The sequence below is a fragment of the Diadema antillarum genome, unplaced genomic scaffold (assembly GCF_040938485.1).
Source record: "Diadema antillarum isolate AM-2024a unplaced genomic scaffold, OU_Dant_1.0 seq00001108_RagTag, whole genome shotgun sequence".
NCBI classification, from domain to species: domain Eukaryota; kingdom Metazoa; phylum Echinodermata; class Echinoidea; order Diadematoida; family Diadematidae; genus Diadema; species Diadema antillarum.
In genome coordinates this window covers 264078-285490 of record NW_027271924.1, presented here as the reverse complement: position 1 = coordinate 285490, position 21413 = coordinate 264078, and the positions used below count along the sequence as shown (strand labels likewise).

General features: G+C 37.8%; 1 protein-coding gene across 1 annotated transcript in view; it reads right to left on the bottom strand.

Annotated features, from left to right (window-relative positions):
* Positions 1-619, bottom strand: part of LOC139743817 (uncharacterized) — a 94344-nt gene extending 93725 nt beyond the window's left edge. Inside the window, exon 1 of the mRNA XM_071654274.1 lies at positions 178-619. Within this exon, the coding sequence (XP_071510375.1) occupies positions 178-244 (67 nt within the window). The 5' untranslated portion in view covers positions 245-619. The remainder of the gene's footprint in view (positions 1-177) is intronic.
* Between the last annotated feature and the right edge of the window lie 20794 nt (positions 620-21413).

The window sequence follows — 21413 nt, the reverse complement described above, 5'->3', positions numbered from 1 at the left end:
ATATATATATATATATAGCATTAATATGCCCCCCCCCCCTCCCCCCGAAAACAGCGAGGAGAAATGCACTGAGCCTGTTTGAAATGTTTTCGGAGCAGGAACACATTCACTGCTCTCTTCAAATTGAGCTTGAATTACCCATATTATATTTGGCATCTACAGAACGTATAAACTCACCTGTGTGAACGAAAATCAGCGCCAGACAAAGGACAGAAGCACACACTGTTGGATATAGCCTGGCCATGGTCCGAAATCCTTCTGCTCTCTTCTCTGCCCTGCTTTCTTTTTCCGACCGCTTCCTCCTCAAAAGTCTCCCCCTCTTATGTCCTGGTTTGTCTCTCTGTTTCTCCTCCCCTCGTTCACTTGGCAGATGAAGTGTAGAACTCGACAAGACAGCCCCTCTCGGTACGGTTGAAACGCAGGCTCAAGAGCCGAACACGATTTTTTTATTGTATTATCACAAAATTGCAATCCCGTGTGGAGAACAAAATGCTATCACTGGAAACCGATGGAGCCGGCATGAGATTATAACATCGAATTTGCTCCCGAAATGAGGCGAAAAAAAAAAAGAAAAGAGACCAAGGACCATTCGACACTTGATAATCAACGAATTAGTTGTTCCCGTCGCTACGGCTGCGCACTTCCAGTCATATGAAAACCGAGTGTATATTTTTTTTCATCCCCTTCCATGGGAACGCTCATGCACTCGCGCGCGCTCCTTCTAAATTCTGTTGCTTGTCACCGCCACCCACTTTTTTTTTAAGAGCCTTAACATCAAATGAGCGAATCAGCGACGTTTTATAATGACGTGGGTGGATGAAAGAATTTACCGCATGCGGGAGAACGTGCACACAACACACACGCACACCCACTTTCACCAGCACATGTATGTACGCACACACACGCACACACACACACACGCACACACACACACATAGACGCGCACTCATACATATCTCTCCCTCTCTCCCCTCCCCCTCTCTTCTACCAATAATGATCTCTTGACCATTTTGTACGTACGAGATGATGTTTGACGTACAAATGAGTTTCTTTCTACTGTATACACCAGGGCCTCGAGGAAATGAATTTAAACGCAATCAAGATTAATGGATTGTTTGCCTAATATTCTGGTGCATTTCCGTAACAACTGTGGGTCGGAGCGCGATGCTTCCAGTATAACATTGACAAGAGCGCCAAAATGCATAGAATCTTTGCATAGCCAATTAGAGTGTGAAATTAAAATAGTCAAATAGCAAAAGTTTTCTCTGGAAAGAAGTTAATCCAATCCAGTAATGGCAACTGTATTACCGTGGTACATGAAGGAATCTTAAGTGCGCTCACGAATGCCATTAGCTATAGTGGACGTAAAATCCTTTTAGGCAGATGTTCAAATGAAAACAATAAATGGGGTTCTTTCCACATTCTCCTTGCCCAGTAAGAAAAAAAAATGTTTGACAGTCTCAACAAATTTCACATTGACCGATAGACAAGTACAAGCATCGTCATCTTAGACAAGTTAAGTGATGACATCATCACCTTCGATGAGCTAAGTGACATCATCACATAAGACAAGTTAAGTGATGACATCATCACCTGACATAAATTAAGTGATGGCATCATCACATAAGACAAGTTAAGTGATGACATCATCACCTTAGAAAAATTAAGTGATGACATCGTCACCTAGGACAAGTTAAGCGATGACATGATCGCCTTAGACAAGTTAAGTGATGACATCATCACCTTAGATAAATTAACTGATGACATCATCACATAAGACAAGTTAAGTGATGACATGATCACCTCAGACAAGTTAAGTGATGACATGATCACCTTAAATAGATAAGTTCCATAATCATATCTCTTCGAACGATATACTAAAACGCCATGAAAAACGTACAAAATTTCAGAATTACCGAACTTTCTCCTCCTATGGCCGTATGTTGTGAAAGTACTGATATTACTCCAGCTATGAATTCATGAAGGTCAACTTGAACATGGAAGTCCACTTTAAATCTAAGTTTTAAACATACTATTAAACGTTGAGAAATTATTCTCATTCATTTTCTTTTCGCTAGGAAACTGGTATGAGATAAATATCCGAAAGGTTGGTATAAAAAAAATATGTATACTGTATAGTGCAAAAGATAAAATTTTAATCGAGGAAATTCGGTAAATCTCAAGACGATGAGGATTCCAGTTAATGACAATCGGTTTGTGATTCTCAGTTTCTTTCATGCGAGTGTTTAATGAACACATTTTTTACCAGAGGCACCATGCAAGTTTAATGTATAAATGACGTATTGATATCTGTTGTGGTTTCTAACATTAGTGTGTAAAGAAATTATATGCGGTGAGTTGTGTGAAGGTTTTCAGATCTAAATACAGTAACTGATGTAATATATGGACCATAGAATATTGTGGGTGACATCGTTGTTAATGAACATGTTGCGGCATATGTCAAAAGTCAATGTCAATTTTGTGACTAATCCGCAGTCTTCTGCCACTGCAGGCAAGAAACAGTAAAAAAGAAAATGCTCAAAGGAAGGGGTTTGGTACTGGTATATCCTTGCCGCAACTTACCGCTCCACCATCATAAGAAAAACCTGCATCTCACGAGCTGTACGATAGTCATATTCAATTATCTCCTGACGAGCATCTACTATAACTAGTCTAAAGGATACCACTCAACTCTAAATGAACTTATCCATTTTTTATCACCGCAGGTTACGCGCTGAGAAATGGCATTAACTCTTTGAAAGCTCCTATATAGCGCAAGAGAACTGCTCACACGGAAAGTGAATTAGCATTCCCCGCGGCTGCGAGCGAGCGACTTCCGGCGGAAAGTCGACCCAGCGACGAGAATTGGCAGCCTCGCTGATTGGCTTATCTGTATTTATGTCAATAACCATATTCATTGTCCTTATCAGAGGGTAAATCATTTTTGGAATCAAGTCATGAAAGAAGAAGCCGACACAGCCTCCTTTTAGCTCTGACAACTTGTGCAACTCAAGTAGGGACGGCACGCGTAAATTCGAATCAGTGGGAGGCAACTTACCAATTAGCTTTACTACGTGCATTGTGCGTGAAATTACCAGTCCTCCCCCCACTTCTGCTTCTGACCAGCTGTGATCATAACCAATTTGATGATATATTGACCCTCCTCCCCCTCCCCTCGAGTTAGTGGAGTGCATTAACCTAATAAAGATTAAATATGAATAAAGCGATGTGGTTTTTTTTTTTTTTTTGGGGGGGGGGGGGGCGGGGGTGCAAAAATGTTGCTTGCGATAGCTTAATTTATGCAAATTTCTTAACGATGATTCATCAATATTACCATAACTTGCTCTTACCCAAAAAGAAAATACATATAAGAGCCTCAAGATTCAAGATTCAAAGATTCAAGATTCAAATTTAAGATTCAAATTAATTTTCACTTCCATCAAATAAACAAAGAAATTATATATAATACATATGTACAGGATATTTGTAATAATTGCAGAATGTGATGTAACAATGTACATATGAAAATGAGTAGCAGATGAAAAAAAAAACCGCAATTATATCTTTGTTACTATATACATAAAGCGTATAATACAAGTTAACTAAGGATGGGGATGGAAATGGAAGCCTCCATTGAAGAGTGAGTAGAGGTGTGTTTTTTGTTTTTAAAGATTTATCAACTTTCCCCCCCCCCCCCATTTCTTTTTCATTGTTACTTCAATGAAAACATTTAATGGTGGAAAACAAATGACGTGTGCTAGAGAGCGAGGGTGGAGAACAGCTTCCTTAACACACTCAAGTTTGGGATGATTGCGGCTTTATCAGAGTCAGTACTCTTGCTTTTGAAGACTTGTAAGACTTGTTGCGAGTTGTCACCATTCAACACACACGGAATCATTGTTTTATGACTTAAAACACTCTCAAAATCATCGATATACATATATGGTAAGCTGCTATATTTATGATTAATTATACCTTTAACCAGCTCCCTGACATGATTAAAGATACGTTTATCTCAAATTTCAGCATCCACTCATAATTATGATATATGAGACAACAATGACCAGATGTAGAACTCGTTATCTTGTGATCTTAGACACCGTGCTTCTTTTCGCAATATTAAAATCATCTTATACATGTAATATATACATATCTATCTATCTATCTACATATGAAGAGCCTGCTTCCAAAAGGCGCTAAATCCATCGTTTTTCGATGGATTTAGCGCCTTTTGGAGGCAAGCTCTTCATATATATATATATATATATATATATATATAATTGTATATATATATATATATATATATATATATATATATATAATCCTTTTGGTAATGTGTCACTCAAAAAATAATCAAGCTCTCTCATTCATTTCCATACTACAATAACACCCAACCGGCTTTGCCTGCCTTTAAAGAATTGCTGACGTTTACAGCTTCAAACATGAAATCCCTACGTAACATTACTTCCTGTATATTACTAAAATAAAAGCTCCAAATGCTTAATCACTATCAATATCTCATCCCCTCCTCCCTCTATTTCACTTATCCATTCTCTTCTCTGTCCCTCATATTTATTTTTAGTATATTTCTATGCCAATGTTGATCGCTGAATTAATTGTACATGTATGTATTTGAGGCTCAGGATATTTTTACCTGTCGCAGTTGTTCGTTTTGTTCCAATTTGAGTTTTGTATCTCATGAATTTTTTTTTTCTTCGAGGCCGTCATCAACAAACAAGCAAACGAACAAACAAACAAACTGAAACTTCAATTAAATGTACGGTGTCATAGTGATCTTAATGAAAGCAATAATACTAATAATGATTGTAACATGTGTGCATATAATAAATACGCATAATTGTATCAACATATTTGAATTATATAATATATGTATATATATATATATATACATATATATATATATAATATGTATATATATATATATATATACATATATATATATAATATGTATATATATAATATATTTATTTATTTATTTATTTATTTATCATATTTAGGGATTTATTCATTTTTTCATATTTAAATGTATACAGGAGAAGGTATTACTGTGAATAATACTTTTCATCTCTGTGTTGTGGTATAAAAGAAGACAGCAGTCGACATTGTAGTGAAATTCTGTTGTAGCAGAAAAATAAACAATGCGATCATAAACCGCGTAAAAGGACAATCGATCTGTTATCCGACCCGTCGACGCTCACCAAACGTGGTCACTCACAATGTTAGTAGCTCCTAGGAAATCGTTGAGACTGGGATGAAACAACTGCCCATGGAAAGAAAAATCGTTAAATCATTGATTGTCTCTTCGGCCTTTAATAGGTTTTAGGTCTGACGTCTTCAAAGTGGCTAATTAATCTACACCCCGATCGATCTGTTTTTAATCATCGCAATTACGACAGGCTTACGCGATATGCGCATGTGGAGGGGACCTTGGGCTAAACATAAATCCCTATTCGCTGCATCGTTGGGTAGAAAAATTGGAGGAGCTTTAACAAATTGTGCTCGTGGCTATTTAGCGTGCTAATTTATTCGATTTCTCCCATGTCAATTTAATTAACCGTAAAGTGTCAATGCAATTCGTAGCTACAGGGACAACCTAACGACAAGTCACCAGATACATTGTGTTTTATTTAAGCTTTGTTGACGAATCCCTGGAATATGTTATTGGATTTTTCGCCTAGCAACAGAGAACACTACGAACGTTTCTTTTTTCTTTTTTTTTTGGCGGAGTTTTTGTTTGTGTTGGTGCAATAATTTTCATTTCAGAGAGGGTAAGGTTTTCTTTGGGAATTGGATTTTAGTTTATTTGCTCAACTAGTAAAAGAAGCAAGCAGACCCAATCATGATTATTCATCAAAGTGTTAAAAGCCTTTGAGGTTGAGTCCGCCAACACAATGTGCACATTTGCCCATATATTTGTTTTAAAAAACACGCTACAATTAAACGGAACAGTTACAGATCAGCATATTAAAGTAAATTAGAACATGTTAAGTTTCTGGAATCTTAGGCGTTTGTATCGGTGTGTAAACGATCCAACTACAATAAGTCTTTGGAAATTTCTTGTCCTTCCTTTTCTTGATTTATCAGTTTCGGTTTCCTAAGTTTTGACATGACGCCATACTATACCTGGTCCCATGTAACTTCAACATGAGGGTAACAAACCAGGGGGGGGGGGGGATGGAGCAACGATAGCAATCAAGCCTTGAACCAGAGTCAAGGAAAAGGTATAGTTGGTCTTGTGCAGGAGATCAGAAGCGATGAAGCACAGGAAAGGATCAGTTGCGTCTATGATATTATACTGAGGAAATCACTGAGGACTTGAATAAGGTCGTGCGAATCGAGATGCCATGTCGCATGATGTCGGGATCACTGCGCATGCGATACTGCTTCGCAACCTGAATGGGACCGCTGCCATGGGTGGGAGGTTTAGGTCAAAAGGGAACGATGGTGGGAATCGGGTTTGGATGGGGTGCAGTGAGATGGTGATTGTACCCTTTTGGCAATGGACGAGGAAGCTGATGTGACGTACATGTAAGCTATCATGACGACGTCATCACTTTTAACTCTACCTGTTTACCTCATGACCGTCTAAACTCTCCTCATTATATCTGAATGATAAAATGAACCATCGGTAACAGGTTTCCGTCAGTCGTTTCACTCTATGGACACATAGAGAGAAATTTTCGAGGTGTATAATGTAATAAAATTAATGTAGACCATTATGAAGCTCTTATCAACGTTAATACACTCTTCTTTTGTCGATATATTTGTGGCCATTCTGTTAAATACGACCATCTGATCGTGTTTAAACAGATGTCCATTATTTGCTGCAAATTCCGAGTATGAATACGAAAATGAAAGATACTGTTCATCTCTTGTAGAGTCAATTAAACCTTTGACATTTTTTTTTTGTCATGATGTTACTGATGAACTTGTTCTCGCCACTAATCATGCGTTTCAAATGATATACTGAAAGGTTATACTTTAAGGAAGCATAAAGTGCAGACTGTTTCATTCGATTTTAACATGCACATATCCATATCGTATGTCTATATCTATTCCTGAATGACTACATAAATAATAAACATTAAGGCACGTGGCCTTTTGAAATATTAATAGCGATGCAGTCAATACATAAATGAATATTAAAATAAATTTCCCCTTGATAACTACAAAAAAGGATAATCAAAAAGCCATGCATAGTTTTGGGTCTGTCTGATAAATGTATTCAAAAGGAAATCCCGTATGCGTGTGGTGAAAAAAAAAATGTCAGAGTACTACTTTATTGATAAAAGATTTCATTTACATCATACTTAATCCCAAAGGGATGCAGGTGGATAGATAGCAACGTCAGATAGTGACGTCACAAAGTAACTCCAAGCATCGGAAGAAAAAGACTAGAAGTTTTTATGCGATAACAAGCCAAAAATATTTCCGTTCTGTTCCGTTTGTTTCTCATTGATGACGAGGACGTGATAAATACTGTAGTTTCCCTCAGGAGTAACATCGGTATTATGTATTGAGTATAAAACTTCTAAATCCACTCGATTAGATCTATAGTTACTTCGGTCAAACATCATGATCTAGTTTCTATAAACTGTCATGACTCTGTACGACCAGTTGATATTTGCTCTTATAAAGTAGCATGGTATGATAAGTTACTTAGTTTTAGATGATGATTAGATATGGTGTTTCGTGCTCATTATCATTGGCAATTAGCTACAGCTGGAAACAGGAAACATGGAAACTTGGAAACTAATAGTGTAAATGCAAATGGGGGAGGGGTGGACAAACGAAGAGGTGGCAGAGTAATAGTATGGTTTAACTGTCATATTACTTTCTCGAATTAACCAGTTTGGAGTTAGCTCATGGGCACATTGGTACGAACGAGCTTTTTTTTTTCCTCCTCAGTAGGTTAGGGGATCCTCTTTGTTTTCAGAACGGCATAATGCATAAAATTTACGTAACAATTTATGGGATTCATCAATCCTCTTCCAAAAAAAAAAAAAATGAACTTGCGCAGATCAGATGACCAGAATGATCTGTCAATTAACACTTGGGAAAGCATCCATTTCATTATTTTGCATTGAATGTAGTAACAATCTCTTTTTATTGATATTGCCAACTGCTACTCTTACTATCAGGTGACTGTGCTGACAAGCAGAATATTTTAGAAGGATTACATGACAATCATTACATCACAGATAATCATTCCAGTGAATTTAGAAACCAACATGCCTGTTGGTACGAATGACCTTTCTTCTGCTCATGCGCAAAGTGGACTCGTGAGCTGGCTCATTGGGAGTAATTTAAGTATCGAACTGCTGCGTACTATACGTTGGCTATCGTGGCTGTCATTGGTTGACTATTAGCGTTCATTCTCAGACTGCCATAACGGACAAACGCACTACAATGGATGCTACTAGAATTAACAAGCAGTTATCTCAAGCAGTTATCTCAGGAGGGTCTATCAAAATACTGGGGTATATAGGTATCATCAGGGTCACATTTTGAAAAAGGAAAAAAAAAATCATACATGCGTCGAACATTTGAGACATTTGAGTTGACGTCGAATGAGTAAAAGTTCAACTCAGTTGAAGGGCGCCATCACGTGGATTTTCGCTTCATTTTGATTAACCATACAGGTAGCCCCGCCGAGTGAGAAGCGAAAAAAAATTGAAACACATTTTTCCTTTTCTTTTCTAAAGTGCCTTCCAAGTCTGTTGCAAAAAAAAAAAGCAATCAAAGAAAATCCACCGAATAGAGAAGCAAGTATACAAAATGAGCCAAATGATAACGAGCTACTTTGTCTTCCTAGTCATTATGTCTTCATTTGATTTTTTTTTTTCTTTCTTCAAGTCAACATAATTATTATGATCGTCATGGAATGACCGAGAAATGAGAACATCACTTTGTGTGGCTGCTGCGTACTAGACATGTCTCCCTCTGGTGACGAACCGGAGTATAGTCAGGCGAAATGCATCCGTACAGGTTCCGACTGACTGAAGACAATAGCAGGAAATCAAGACGTGCAGGTAAAGAGCTTTATTATCACTTACGGCCAATGATAACAAAACAAATAGTAGATTGTCGTTTTTTTTCCAATACTTAAACACGTCACAGGCTATTAAAGTGCGGCACACATTGCTGAGTTGATCTGGGCTGAATGATAATCACTGGTTTAACGTGTCAAAGGTAATAGACTAAGAAGCTTTAAACTGATTGGTTGGCTAAGGAATGCGTAAGAGACTGGGTGAGGAAGTGTTTATGACTATAATATCCTATGGAGAGAGTACGCGGTGGCTGAAAGAGATAGTAAGAGAATTACAGCTCGATTTTCGTTCATACATGGAAAAATAGACTCACAGACTAGTATACTAAACATCGCCAGGTATTGTGCAAAAAGAAAACATGAAACATCCAATGTGCTAACCACATGCAGACTGAAGCTGAACACCTGATATACTTACTAATAGCCTCATTGGAATCAGTCAGAGTAAGAAATTAATCAGAATAGAATGAAGATATCTAAGACTTAAGTAAAGAGAATCCAGCATCAGGGCCCCGTTGCATAAAAGTTACTATTGTGGTAACTTTGCCATCCAATGGTAGCTACCATGGTAACAATACTCAACAGCCAATCAAAATCACGAATTCCATGGAAGTTACCATTGGATGGCAAAGCTACAATAATTATAGTAACTTTTATGCAACGGGCCCCAAATCCTAAAAGGTATGGGTTGTATCTACAGAGCGCATTAGGCATTGCCGTGTCAGAGTATGATTGTTGTTTTAAATAGTTATTATTGAAAGCAAGAGAATATTAATCAGAGAGGTGAAGGTCGGATGTGAATTTTCTTCAGTTTGTTTCCCTCTGCAAATTGAAAATTTGTAAGATCGCAACTGCTGATCTTTGATCTGCACCTCAAAGTTATAATTGTTCAAATGGTGTCATATTAAATTGCATGTCTTTTTAAACCCATTTACAAGTTCATTATTGTTAATGAAGACATTATTATTAGCTTAATGGGCAGCCCGCCCCCCCAATAAAAACAAACAAACAAACAAACGAACAAACAAACACCGAGAGACAGCAGATAGCCAAATAATTGTACACGAGAGGAGAGAAAATTAACAGAAAACTTTAACACCACTCAGATTCATCTTCGGAGTTCACTTGGCCATCAGATGGCGCTACGCAACTCTACGTAAATCATCTCTTGGTGCTTGATATGTGGCTGACTGCTGGGCGAAGTGCGACCCAGCTGTGTGGGGATTACAGTCATGTTATCAGCTCAAAATTACAAAGCACCGCTTCTGTATGTAGTAGATGTGTACAAGATGTGTGTGCGTGTGTGTGTGCGTGTGTGTGTGTGTGTGTATTTTTAGCATACAAAATTCTTTCTTTTTCATTAGTAACATTGGCAATGTGGAATTTATTTTGTTATAATGAAATTTGTGTTATTTTGTCATGAATTGTGATTTGCATACTGTTTATATTCATATGAAAAAAAAAGAAAAATGAAAGATTGATAAAAACAAACAAAGAGTATGTTTGTACTATATCCTGTATATACTGTGTATCTTAGGGTAAGGAATAGACCGTAATATAATTCACATCATTCTCGTCGAAATGTAGCATTTGCACGTGAAATCAGATCACCAGAAAAACGGTAAACACTCAATGTACCTTTAAGACAAGTAATATAAATTTCTCACTCTGATACAATCATTTAAGTTGCGGTACACATCTCATATTATTTTCACTATACTACGAAATAAATAAGTTCACTCTAAAGATAAGTCGGTCAAAGGGGACAAAAGAGGAGTCTTCTACAGCAGCCCAAGTTCTGTGATCGTGATAAGACCTGTATTCGAAAAACTGGAAGGTTAATCAATGACAGATTAAAGGATCGCAAAGGGGCGTTTGAGCTTAACTCTGTCAGCCATTCAGACTTTGCTGAGCATGTCATTGTTTACCGGTCATTATATCGGGCAGGTGGATGCCCACATAGTCACCTTTTAATCGTACTTTAGGGGCTAGGACAGTCAAAGACACCATCTGGATCTAGAAGACTAATACTGCTTTAAAAACAGGTCTCTGGAGACACATTGTCACCTATCTATGCTCTAGTGATCCCAAAGTATTATCAAGAGAAGCTGCGAAGTTTTAAAGGAATTGTTTGTCTTGAGAAAGTCTAGAGTAGTTAAGGAAAGCTAGCCAATTAAATACAGTTGCTTGAAGATTTATTTTGTTAATTTTGATGTCTTTCCCTAGCTGATGAAAGTTGTTGTTGTTATTGTTGTTATATCATGTTCGAAAGAAATTGGAAAATTGGAAGAAATTCAATGACAATAGCTTTATTAGTCTGGTGTTCTTTGCATGGATCTGATCAGAGTCACTTCATTTGAGGCGTACTACTAGTATTTCCTTCAGGAGTGTGTCCTAGATGTATAATAAGCCTGTCACTTGTCATAGATTTATTAATGTTAAAATGAAATCCTGCACGACATACACGGTGACTTTAATGTTTTCATGATTTCTATTACAACGAAATCATTACTGTTTATCATGTCAGTATTGATAATCTTGTCAATACATAGAAAAGTGTGAAGGTAGAATGTGACACAAATTGGCTTAAATGCAAAGTAAAGACTGGTATCCAGTGAACGGGGTCATCACACGAGACCGACACCCACGACCGAGTCAAATAGGTCCATGAATCATACAGCCGACGAGTTATACGGCTCACAAGTCATACAGCCCACGAGTTTGACACTACGCAGAAAAGGCCCAAGGGACCGACACTACGCAAAGAAAGCCCAAGAGACTGACACTCCCCCCCCCCCCCAAAAAAAAAAGGCTCACTAGACAGACACTACGCAAAAGAGGGTCAAGATACCGACACTAGGCAAAGAAAGCCCACGAGACCGACACTACACAAAGAAGGCTCACGAGACCGACAGGATGAACAGCGCCATTTACATGTCAATTACCAGTGTGTACCTGTACCTGTACATGGTGTTCCAGGAAGCTGAAAATTACATATTGGCGGGTGTAATTTCGTCACGCTATCGAGCGAGAGATTGTAACTAACTGAGGGTAATTTCGCTTACATGCAGAGAGGTGTTTTTTTTTAATCAACCAGCATACTCGAATCATGCCTGTAAAATGACTCTAACATTCACATTTCTTTTTCGATGATCCCACTAGGCTATGATAACCACGCCGTAGGCAGATTTTTCTTTCTTTTTTTTCGGGGGGGGGGGTAGGAGGGGGAGTAAGAATACCGAAAACAGGTCGAAGATTTAACATGCAAACGATGGTATATAAAGTATGTATAAGTAAAGTGTGAATTGCAATATAGTTGACAGTGCTCAACTACAGAAGCTCATGTATAGTACAGTATATAGCAGGATGGAAGGCATTGCTTTATAGTGACTTATAGGTGGACAGTCTGTTTCGGCCGAAGCCTCGTCAAGTAAATCAACTTCGTAACAGTTTCTTGTTAAGGTATACCTTACATACAGCACCTTTTCACTTAATACAATAGCTTGTTACATGTAGGCGGGGGTTCTAACCGTGCTCTGCAAGGGAAAACTTTTTCTTATGTTTACAGGTTGAAATGAGTTCTGTTCTTGAGTTCAAAATTGCTGGCTTCTTGTTTGTGATGATGTATTTCTCCCATAGACACACCTTGTCTGCTACCATGCGTCAAACCGATCCACCGCGCCACATGAGCACAGAAACACACCACTTTGTAAGTCTGCCTGAAGATCGCGACAGCGTGAAACCGCCGGTAGCAGACAAGGCACCAAAACACAGGTACGCCTATATATATATATATATATATGTGTGTGTGTGTGTGTGTGTGTGTGTGTGTGTGTTATATGTATATTGTAATTGCTCCGCGTATTGGCAGTACTAGAAAAAGCAATAATAATGTCACAATAGAGGAATGCATTAGATGCCAATTGCCTTGATTTTAATTCATAATCCGAATTTTCGGGGGCCTCCCCCTTCGTCAGGGATGAAAGTGCTAATGAATTTTCACTGTGAATATATATATATATATATATATATATATATTATATAGCATTCGATAGTTATCCGAACATTCTGTTTGCGGCATTTTCACAGACGCTCCTTTTTTTTTATAAGAAAGTGTAGATTTTTTGTTGTTGCTGTGACTGTAAATACTATTAGAAAGCTATTTGAAACTTTGTCAATTTTTGTTGGACAAAATCATTGTGCATCTAAGGAGAGTTGATTGATAATTATTGTTATTATGTGTGTTTGTGTAAATATATGTTTGTAGAAAGAAAAGATAGAAAGATAGAAAGATAGACAGATGGATAGATATTCTTGGAAACGTCCTTGGGAGCGCGGTGCTATCATTATGAAGGCTGTGGTCTCCTCTTTACAGGTCCTGAGATCGAATCTCTCCTGTGATTGAATCACTTTTTGGACTCATATATCGAAGTTGGTACCGGCCGTGTGACCGATGTTCGTCATTCAGAACGTCCGTTGATCCGAAAGTGAATAGGGTTCGACCGTTATCCGAACATTTTTTGGCGTTTTTTTTTTTTGAAGGTTCGTTAATTCAAACATTAAATAGGGTTGATTGTTCCATAAGTTCGTTAATCCAAGAGTGCAAAAAGGTTCGTTGTTCCGAAGGTTCGTTAATCCGAAAATTTAAAGAAAGTACGTATTAACGAAGCTTATTTCGCTTTATTAAGGCTATTAGTGAACATACGGCAACGTCTGTGAGCAGTCATTCCTCCTTCACACCGATATATCTCTATCTATATCTATCTATCTATCTATATATATATATATATATATATATATATATATATATATTATACAAATATCGACTGCTGCAGAGGGAGATGGTAAAACTATTTGCACCGAGGTGATGTCTCAACAGTGCTATGTCCCGAGACGAAGTCGAGGGACATGGCACTGTTGAGACATCACCGAGGTCAAATAGTTTTACCATGGCCCGAAAGAAAGCAGTCGATATTTGTTTTATATCCCTCTCGAGCATTTTACTAGCAGTTAGAGTAATGACGGTTCCCTTTTGGAAAAGTGTGCAGGTTTCGTGAACGATAAATCTAACGTTAGGCTGTAGCAGTGCAGCAGCAGTGCGTGCAGCGCGTAGCGAACGACACCGCTGCGCTGTTGTTGATTCCTACACACGAGCTACACTACAGCGTGCAAAACTCCGAAAGATCGAGGTCCAGGACTACGTTAGAAGTAGGCCTAAAGCGGCTTCGTTACCCAGATCATCTTCAAAATCGGTTTTAGTTTATTCCTAATTCGTACCTGATATGGTGTCCTCCTGCGATCATTCTTCCGTTACTGAAAGCAGTCACTTTGTCAATTGAGCTGAATGCATTGATCACGTATCACACGTCCACACGTTTACACACCGACCGGCCACGCCATCGCACCACACAGATTTCTGTAATGCTGTCGCACATCACACCGTGCGCTCTCTTAGCGCTAGCTAGCTAGCTACAAGCCACAGGACTGTCGCTCAAAAGTATCGCTACTACGCGCACTGCGTACATTCTTAAGTGAGAAATGTAGATATCGATCACACGATCACGATGGGTGCAAATCGTGGATTCCCAAAAGTACTATATCACGCTGGCTAGTAACCAATTGCACCGCATCCAGCTGCTGGTAGCTAGCTAGTAAAACTACACCATGTTCGTGCTCTGTACAATCCTATGGCAAGAAGCTTTACATGAGGGATATAAATACATATATTATGTATATGTACATTATTTATATATATATAATAATATATATTATATATGATATATATTATATATATCTATATCTATATTAAATATGTATATATATTTCGTATTTCTCTATAGCATTCTTTTACTATAATTGAAAATGACACATCGACAGCTATGTGCTACATTTGAATTTTTTTGTTTATATCCAAGCTGAATATTTTGTATTATCATATTTTGTTATATTTTATGTATTTTCCATCGAGAAATACGAAAATAAAATTGAAATTGAAATTGAAATATGATATTATGATATACACCCAGCACTGTCGGTTACGGTTCATTATTCCGAAGGCTTGCTAATCCAAGGGTTTGTAAATCCAAACACGAAATAAGGTTCTTTATTCCGAAGGTTAGTCGAATCTGAAAAAGAAAAAAAAAAAGAGAAGATTTGTTATTTCGAAGATTCATTAATCCGAAAACGAAATAAGCTTCGTTAGTAAGCACTTTCTTTTAATTTTCGAATTAACGAACCTTTGGAACAACTATCCTTTTTGCACTCTTGGATTAACGAACTTTCGGAATAACTAACCCTATTTAATTTCCGATTAACGAACCTTCAGAAAAACGCCACACCTATACATAAAGATAATGCAGCATCCACAACGTATGAGGCCGAGCCCACTTCACGTTATATATATATATATATATATATATATATATATATATATATATATATATATATATATACATAAGACTGGGCCTTCTCGAAGACCATCTCTACCTGAAGGGCTGAATAAGCTACTTTGGATAACTAAAACCATGATTATCATGATCTCAGACCATCCACTCATGCATTCTGCATAGCGTTATTACCTATATTACATAGTCATTGCCGTATGTAGAGCTTGAATCATTGATGACGCCATTGACCTTAATTAAAGGACTGGCTAAGAGCTCACATGGAGGAGAATAAAAAAAGTTTCAGTAAGTGTTTGCAAATTGTGTTTGCCTTGCGAGCAGAAGTTGTTGTAGACCGGCCACTATGTTGCCATTCTTGATGATAAAGATATCAGCTGGCTGTTGACGTGAAAAAGAACAGGGGGCCTCGATCATGACCTTTGAGCGGATGTCCCGATTTCTCTCTAGCCCTTCAACGTGCACAATATTGTGTGACTCGATTTAAGATTTACATAGTGTAGGCCGAACCTTACAAAACATAACAACCTGGATATCTGCCATTGTTTTATGGTGCAGGTACAGCGGATCATAGCAGATCACCACCACCCACCTTGAGCAAATTGTTTAGACAATCATTTCTGAGGCCATTGTCCTCGTCCAGCGTTTGTTTATGATGATGGTCTCCTGTATTTCTGTTACATCAAGAGTTGCTTAATTTGTCTATGAACGACAGATCCTATGTTTGCATCTAAATATATGCATAAAATAATGCCTGTTTGTTTTCATTTTTATTTATTTTTGTATTATGTTAGAAAAAATGTTGGATACTTGAATTAATGATTTATTTGTTTTTACTGTCAGATTCAAGTCATAATGTACTCAGTCAATTAATTCGTTCAATTGATGCTGGTATTTCATTTATGTATGAAAAAGAAATTCAGAAATAAAATCAAATCAAATTTGTAAGAACCTCAGGAAAGCTGCTTCCCTCCTGCGGGCAAACTCTTCCACAGTGCAACATGCTGTGGAAGATGTCTACTTCAGCTCCAGATTTTGTCTTCCTATAGGAATCTTGATGCGTGTTCATCGGTGCAGTTCTTAGACGAAGAGAGCATTTTCTTGTTAGTTTCTTGCTATTTTACGGTTTTTGATTTCCATTATTTTGGATTTTGACCTATCGACATGCATTAGTTTTGAGTGGCAATCACTTTTCCTTGCGGTAAGTTTGTATTCCTACAATTTGTAGATGTAAGAGCAGACACAGCTCGCTCGCTTAAAGGGACTGTACAGTACTGGTTGAGGTAGGGATTCATGTTTTGAACATTCCTAAGTGAGGTAATGAAAAGCCTCTTATGCAATATAAAAGAGCATGTAATTTTATGAAGGATTCAACGTTTATTTGATGAAAATTGGTTTTCAAATGGCTGAGATATCCAAAAAAGTGCTAATAATAAAAGGCGACATGCCACAACTTTATTAGGATCTCTTTGTTTCACCTTGTCTTTGGATATCTCAGCCATTTCAAAACCGATTTTCATCGAATAAATTTTTGATACCCCTTAGAACTGCATGCTCTTTGACATCTTATAGAGTGGTTTCTGAATATCTCGCAAAACGTTAAAAGCTAAATCTTCACCTCGACCAGAACTGTACACACCCTTTAAATCTCTAGTTTACACCTCTCCTCTTATACCCTTTAGTGCCTATCACGCATTATGTAATTGAGTCCTCTATTTGCCTGGTCTGCACGCAGCTATTCAAACTTCCCTGCGAGCAATCAACCGTCTACGGCTTACAACTTAAACCGGAGAAAACGGAATGCTGCCGAGTTCAAGGTATCAGTCACGAATAAGTTGACTCAGGTAAGTCCTCCTTTGTTGATCAAATTTCGATCGATTTTAACTGAGACAGCTGAAAGGCCTTGTTACAAGGCATTTTCATTCTGGGACGGTGGTTGAAGAATAATGTGTTATCGTTGTTTTATGCAAAAAGAAGCACCTCAAAAGTGTCATTGGTGATTCGGATACCAAATGACAAATGTCGTTTGTTTGTTTGTTTCATTTCCATCGAGATAAGATGGCTGGGCAGTCCATATTTAGCTGCAAAAGCTGGTCTTCCATGGGGTCCAGTTGGATGTCAGACGGGACCACTTCACCGGGTTAATCCAGGGAGGTGGGAAGATATTTCTCTTCCCACCTCCCTGGTTAAACAGAAATTCACAGAGAAAAGAAAAGAGTAGTTCGTTTTAAGTCCCATGTTCGTTTTCCTTGATTCATTTTTCCGTCTGAGAAGATGGCTGGATACGGTCCATAATACATGTTCAGCTTCTCTAGCTAGTTTTGCATGGGGTCCAGTATAGGGCGTGAGGCGGGACCACTTCACTGGGTTATGCACCCAGCTGCTCTTTGCGATGAATAAATGAAGCGGGATCTCCATTTTATGTCCCCTATCCGAGGGACAGATTGTTTTGCCTCTTACTAGAAGGCATGCGTGTCATTCTAAGAGGAATTCAAAGTTAATTCGATTGCAATCGGTTCTGAAATGGCTGAGATATATCCAAAAACAAATTATAAAACAAAGCGATTGTAATGAGAGGTGGATCCCAACTTTTCTTATAATATTGCTTTCTTTTGGACATCTTGGCCATTTGAAAAACATATTTTCATCTAATAAACTTTGAATTCCCTGTAGACTTATACGTTCTTTCATGTTTCACAATACAGAGGTTTTTGATAATCTCAAAACAATCATCATAAAAAAAGAAACGTTGGAAATGTGAAGTCCCATATCTCAACAGAAAATGTACTACCCCTTTAAAGTCTGACTGAAACGAGCAAGCGTACTGTGGGTGATTCTCAGTGCCTTCTGGTAAACTGATTATGTGCCCACTGTGAAACGTTTTTTTTACAGATATCATTTATCTGCTGTCTTTCTATTTAGGACTATCTTGTAACCATATGTATCTAGCTCTGCCGGTGTTTATTGTAGCACTGTTGAGCAAAACCATCAAAGCAAACGCTCGTGGGTATAAGCATGGAGCCAATATAAGCTCCATGGTATAAGCGTCCTCAATACATTTTTTTGTCATTTTGTATTATGCGATCGGCCCCTGTCAAAGCAAAGACTAGCTGTATCGCACGTTCAACAGGGCCGCGACACGCCTCTTTATTCCCACCTACAAAGTACAATGCATAATGTTCGTCATTCAACAGTCGACGAATATTTGCTTTTCTTCTGTACATAGCGTCTATTTTCTGAAAGAATGCGCAACATATTATACACTCTCCGTTGACCTCGCCACGTCTGCTTACATACCATGCAGTCAATAATACTTGTTGTTTGAGCGTTTCTTTCGTTGGAGGTCATTCGAAGATTGCTTACAATTATAGGCAAACGTTCAATTATAGGCAAACGTTCAATTGCAGAATCGCAGTGTGAGTTTGTGTGCGTGTTGTGTGTGTGTGTGTGTGTGTGTGTGTGTGTGTGTGTCTGTGTGTCTGTGTGTCTGTGTGTCTGACTGTGTCTCCGTACTGATGTGATCAAAACTAAAACTTTTGTACGTACAGCACATTTGAAAAACTGAAGAAAGAAAAATGGATAAACTCAGAAATTCAGACTCAATGCAAGGCACGAGATATTTAACATTACACCTTTGAAATTTTATAAGCAGGGAAGAAAGCAAACATCACAACTTGATATTTTCGACGGGGAAGAGGAGACATAGTTTCCTATATCGCAAGGAGGGGAAGCTACTGTCAGAAGAGGATGAAACATTTGAATTGAATTGAATTGAATTGAATTGAATTGAATTGAATTGAATTGAATTGAATTGACTCGACTGACTTGAATTGAAATGCTATAGGGATCTTGATAGAGTGGATAAAAAGCGTGATTTCGGAAAATATTACGTGGCGAGCTGATTCGATGCAAAAGAGACAACAGCATGCAAACGGAATACTACAATAGACCGCTGAATTTCACACCGAAGTGAAATGTTGTTTCATGTTCATCTTGACCTTGATGATAGTTGTGAATAAGCCAGTTCGGGGTTCCAGTTTGAGCATGAGTAGAAAAAGGTCATTTGTACCGAGAGACAGGTTGGTTTTTAATTTCACTGAGATAAGCATCTGTAATGCTATTATTATTCATGTAATCCTTATAAATGGTGCCTGCCAGTACATCCACCTGACAGCAAGCCTGGTATTTGGCAATGTTAACAAAAAAAAAAGGTTTGTTAATGTATTTAAAACAGCACGATGAAATTGATGCTTCCCGAAGTGTTGATTGTTGATTGACGAACCATTCTGGTCACTTCATCTACACAGGTTCATTCTTTGTTAGAATACGAGTTCCATAAATTGCTATGTTGGGCAAGCTGCTGCATTATGTCGCTTGGAATTGAGTGAAGTGTCTAACCAACTGAGAAAAATGAACGGTCATTTGTACCCATGTGCACTTGAGCTATCTCCGACTTCATTTTTTTTAAAGATTATGTTTAGTTATTAGTCCGTATACATGTATTTAATTTCAAACAATACTTGCCTTTACTTGCTTGCTGTCAGAGCTTATATTTATACATGTATATATATATTTTTTCTTCTTCTTCTTCTTTCTTATGTATTTTTATATTTGCTGTAAAGTACTCATTTGTAAAATACTCATTTGTATTTCTTCCATGCCCCTGAAGGGGCCGTTCAAGAAATAAAAATCACTGTATCACTGTATCACTGTATCACTGTATCACTGGATATATCCGAACTGGCTTATTCGCGCGATCGGTTGACGAGGCAATCGCAAAGCGAGGTAGGTGAGGCCAATCGCTTTTATCGCAATTAATGAAGCCCGCCCCCTATCGAAGAACTCGCCTAGTTGTGGAGATAGTATAGCTCGGGGGACACAATACATTTTGTAATAAGTTTGCGACACCACCGTGACTTTCGCTTTGGTCGCTAACATCTTATACCCGGAAATATCTAGAAGCATGATAAGATTATATATCACACGTATGCGATGACAAAATTCCAAATTTACTCTGTTGAACTGTGTTTTTCTCCTGTTCACTGCTACAGATATATTTTGTTTAGATGAAGTCATGTACTGACAAGACAATTAGTCTGCATATACCTCATTTTACAAAATGACAACGTCATTTGTTGCTGTGCTCTTTTTGGCAGACTTATTTTTGTGAAGTATTCTATTTCACTCCCCTTATCATCTTTTAATTGTGATCATAATTACTTGCCTTTATGATCTACTTGATATCTTAAAGGCATAATTTACCATTTGCAGAAGAAACAAAACCCAGCATTAGTGCTTTAAAATAATTCTAAAATGTGAGTAAGGGATAGGAACAACTAATGTAAAAAATCGAATCCGTATAATTGATGTTAAGTATCGTTAAATACACAAAATGTGTACAATAGTTATGATAAAAATCTTCCAGACTAACCGCCTACAATATGGTTTAATGAGAAAAATACTGACATCTCCTTATATTTTAGGCTTTACTGGGAACATTTTGTATGGTAGGATGTTTTGTGATACAACAGACCTACACATATGCATCAAATGTGATATCTTGAATATCTTTTAAATCACTGCTCCCAAAGGTAAACAGGACCTTTAAGATTAATGATATGCCCTATAATTATCATTTCCTTGCTTTTAATTTGGTACCTTATAAACATATCCCAGTCCTGACCTTTGCTATAATCTACAATATGGCGTTGTTGTGATTGAGTTGTGCCATAAAGAAAGGACAGTGGTATGTATATTACAATATAATTATGTACATAAAAGAGTAAGTGAGTGTGTGTGTGTGTGTGTGTGTGTGTGTGTGTGTGTGTGTGTGCGTGCGCGCGTCATGCATGTACACTATGGGACGTATAATTCCATAGCATGCATCGGGACGGATACAATCAAATCCAAATCTTCATCAATCTGTACCTGAAGCAAAGTTT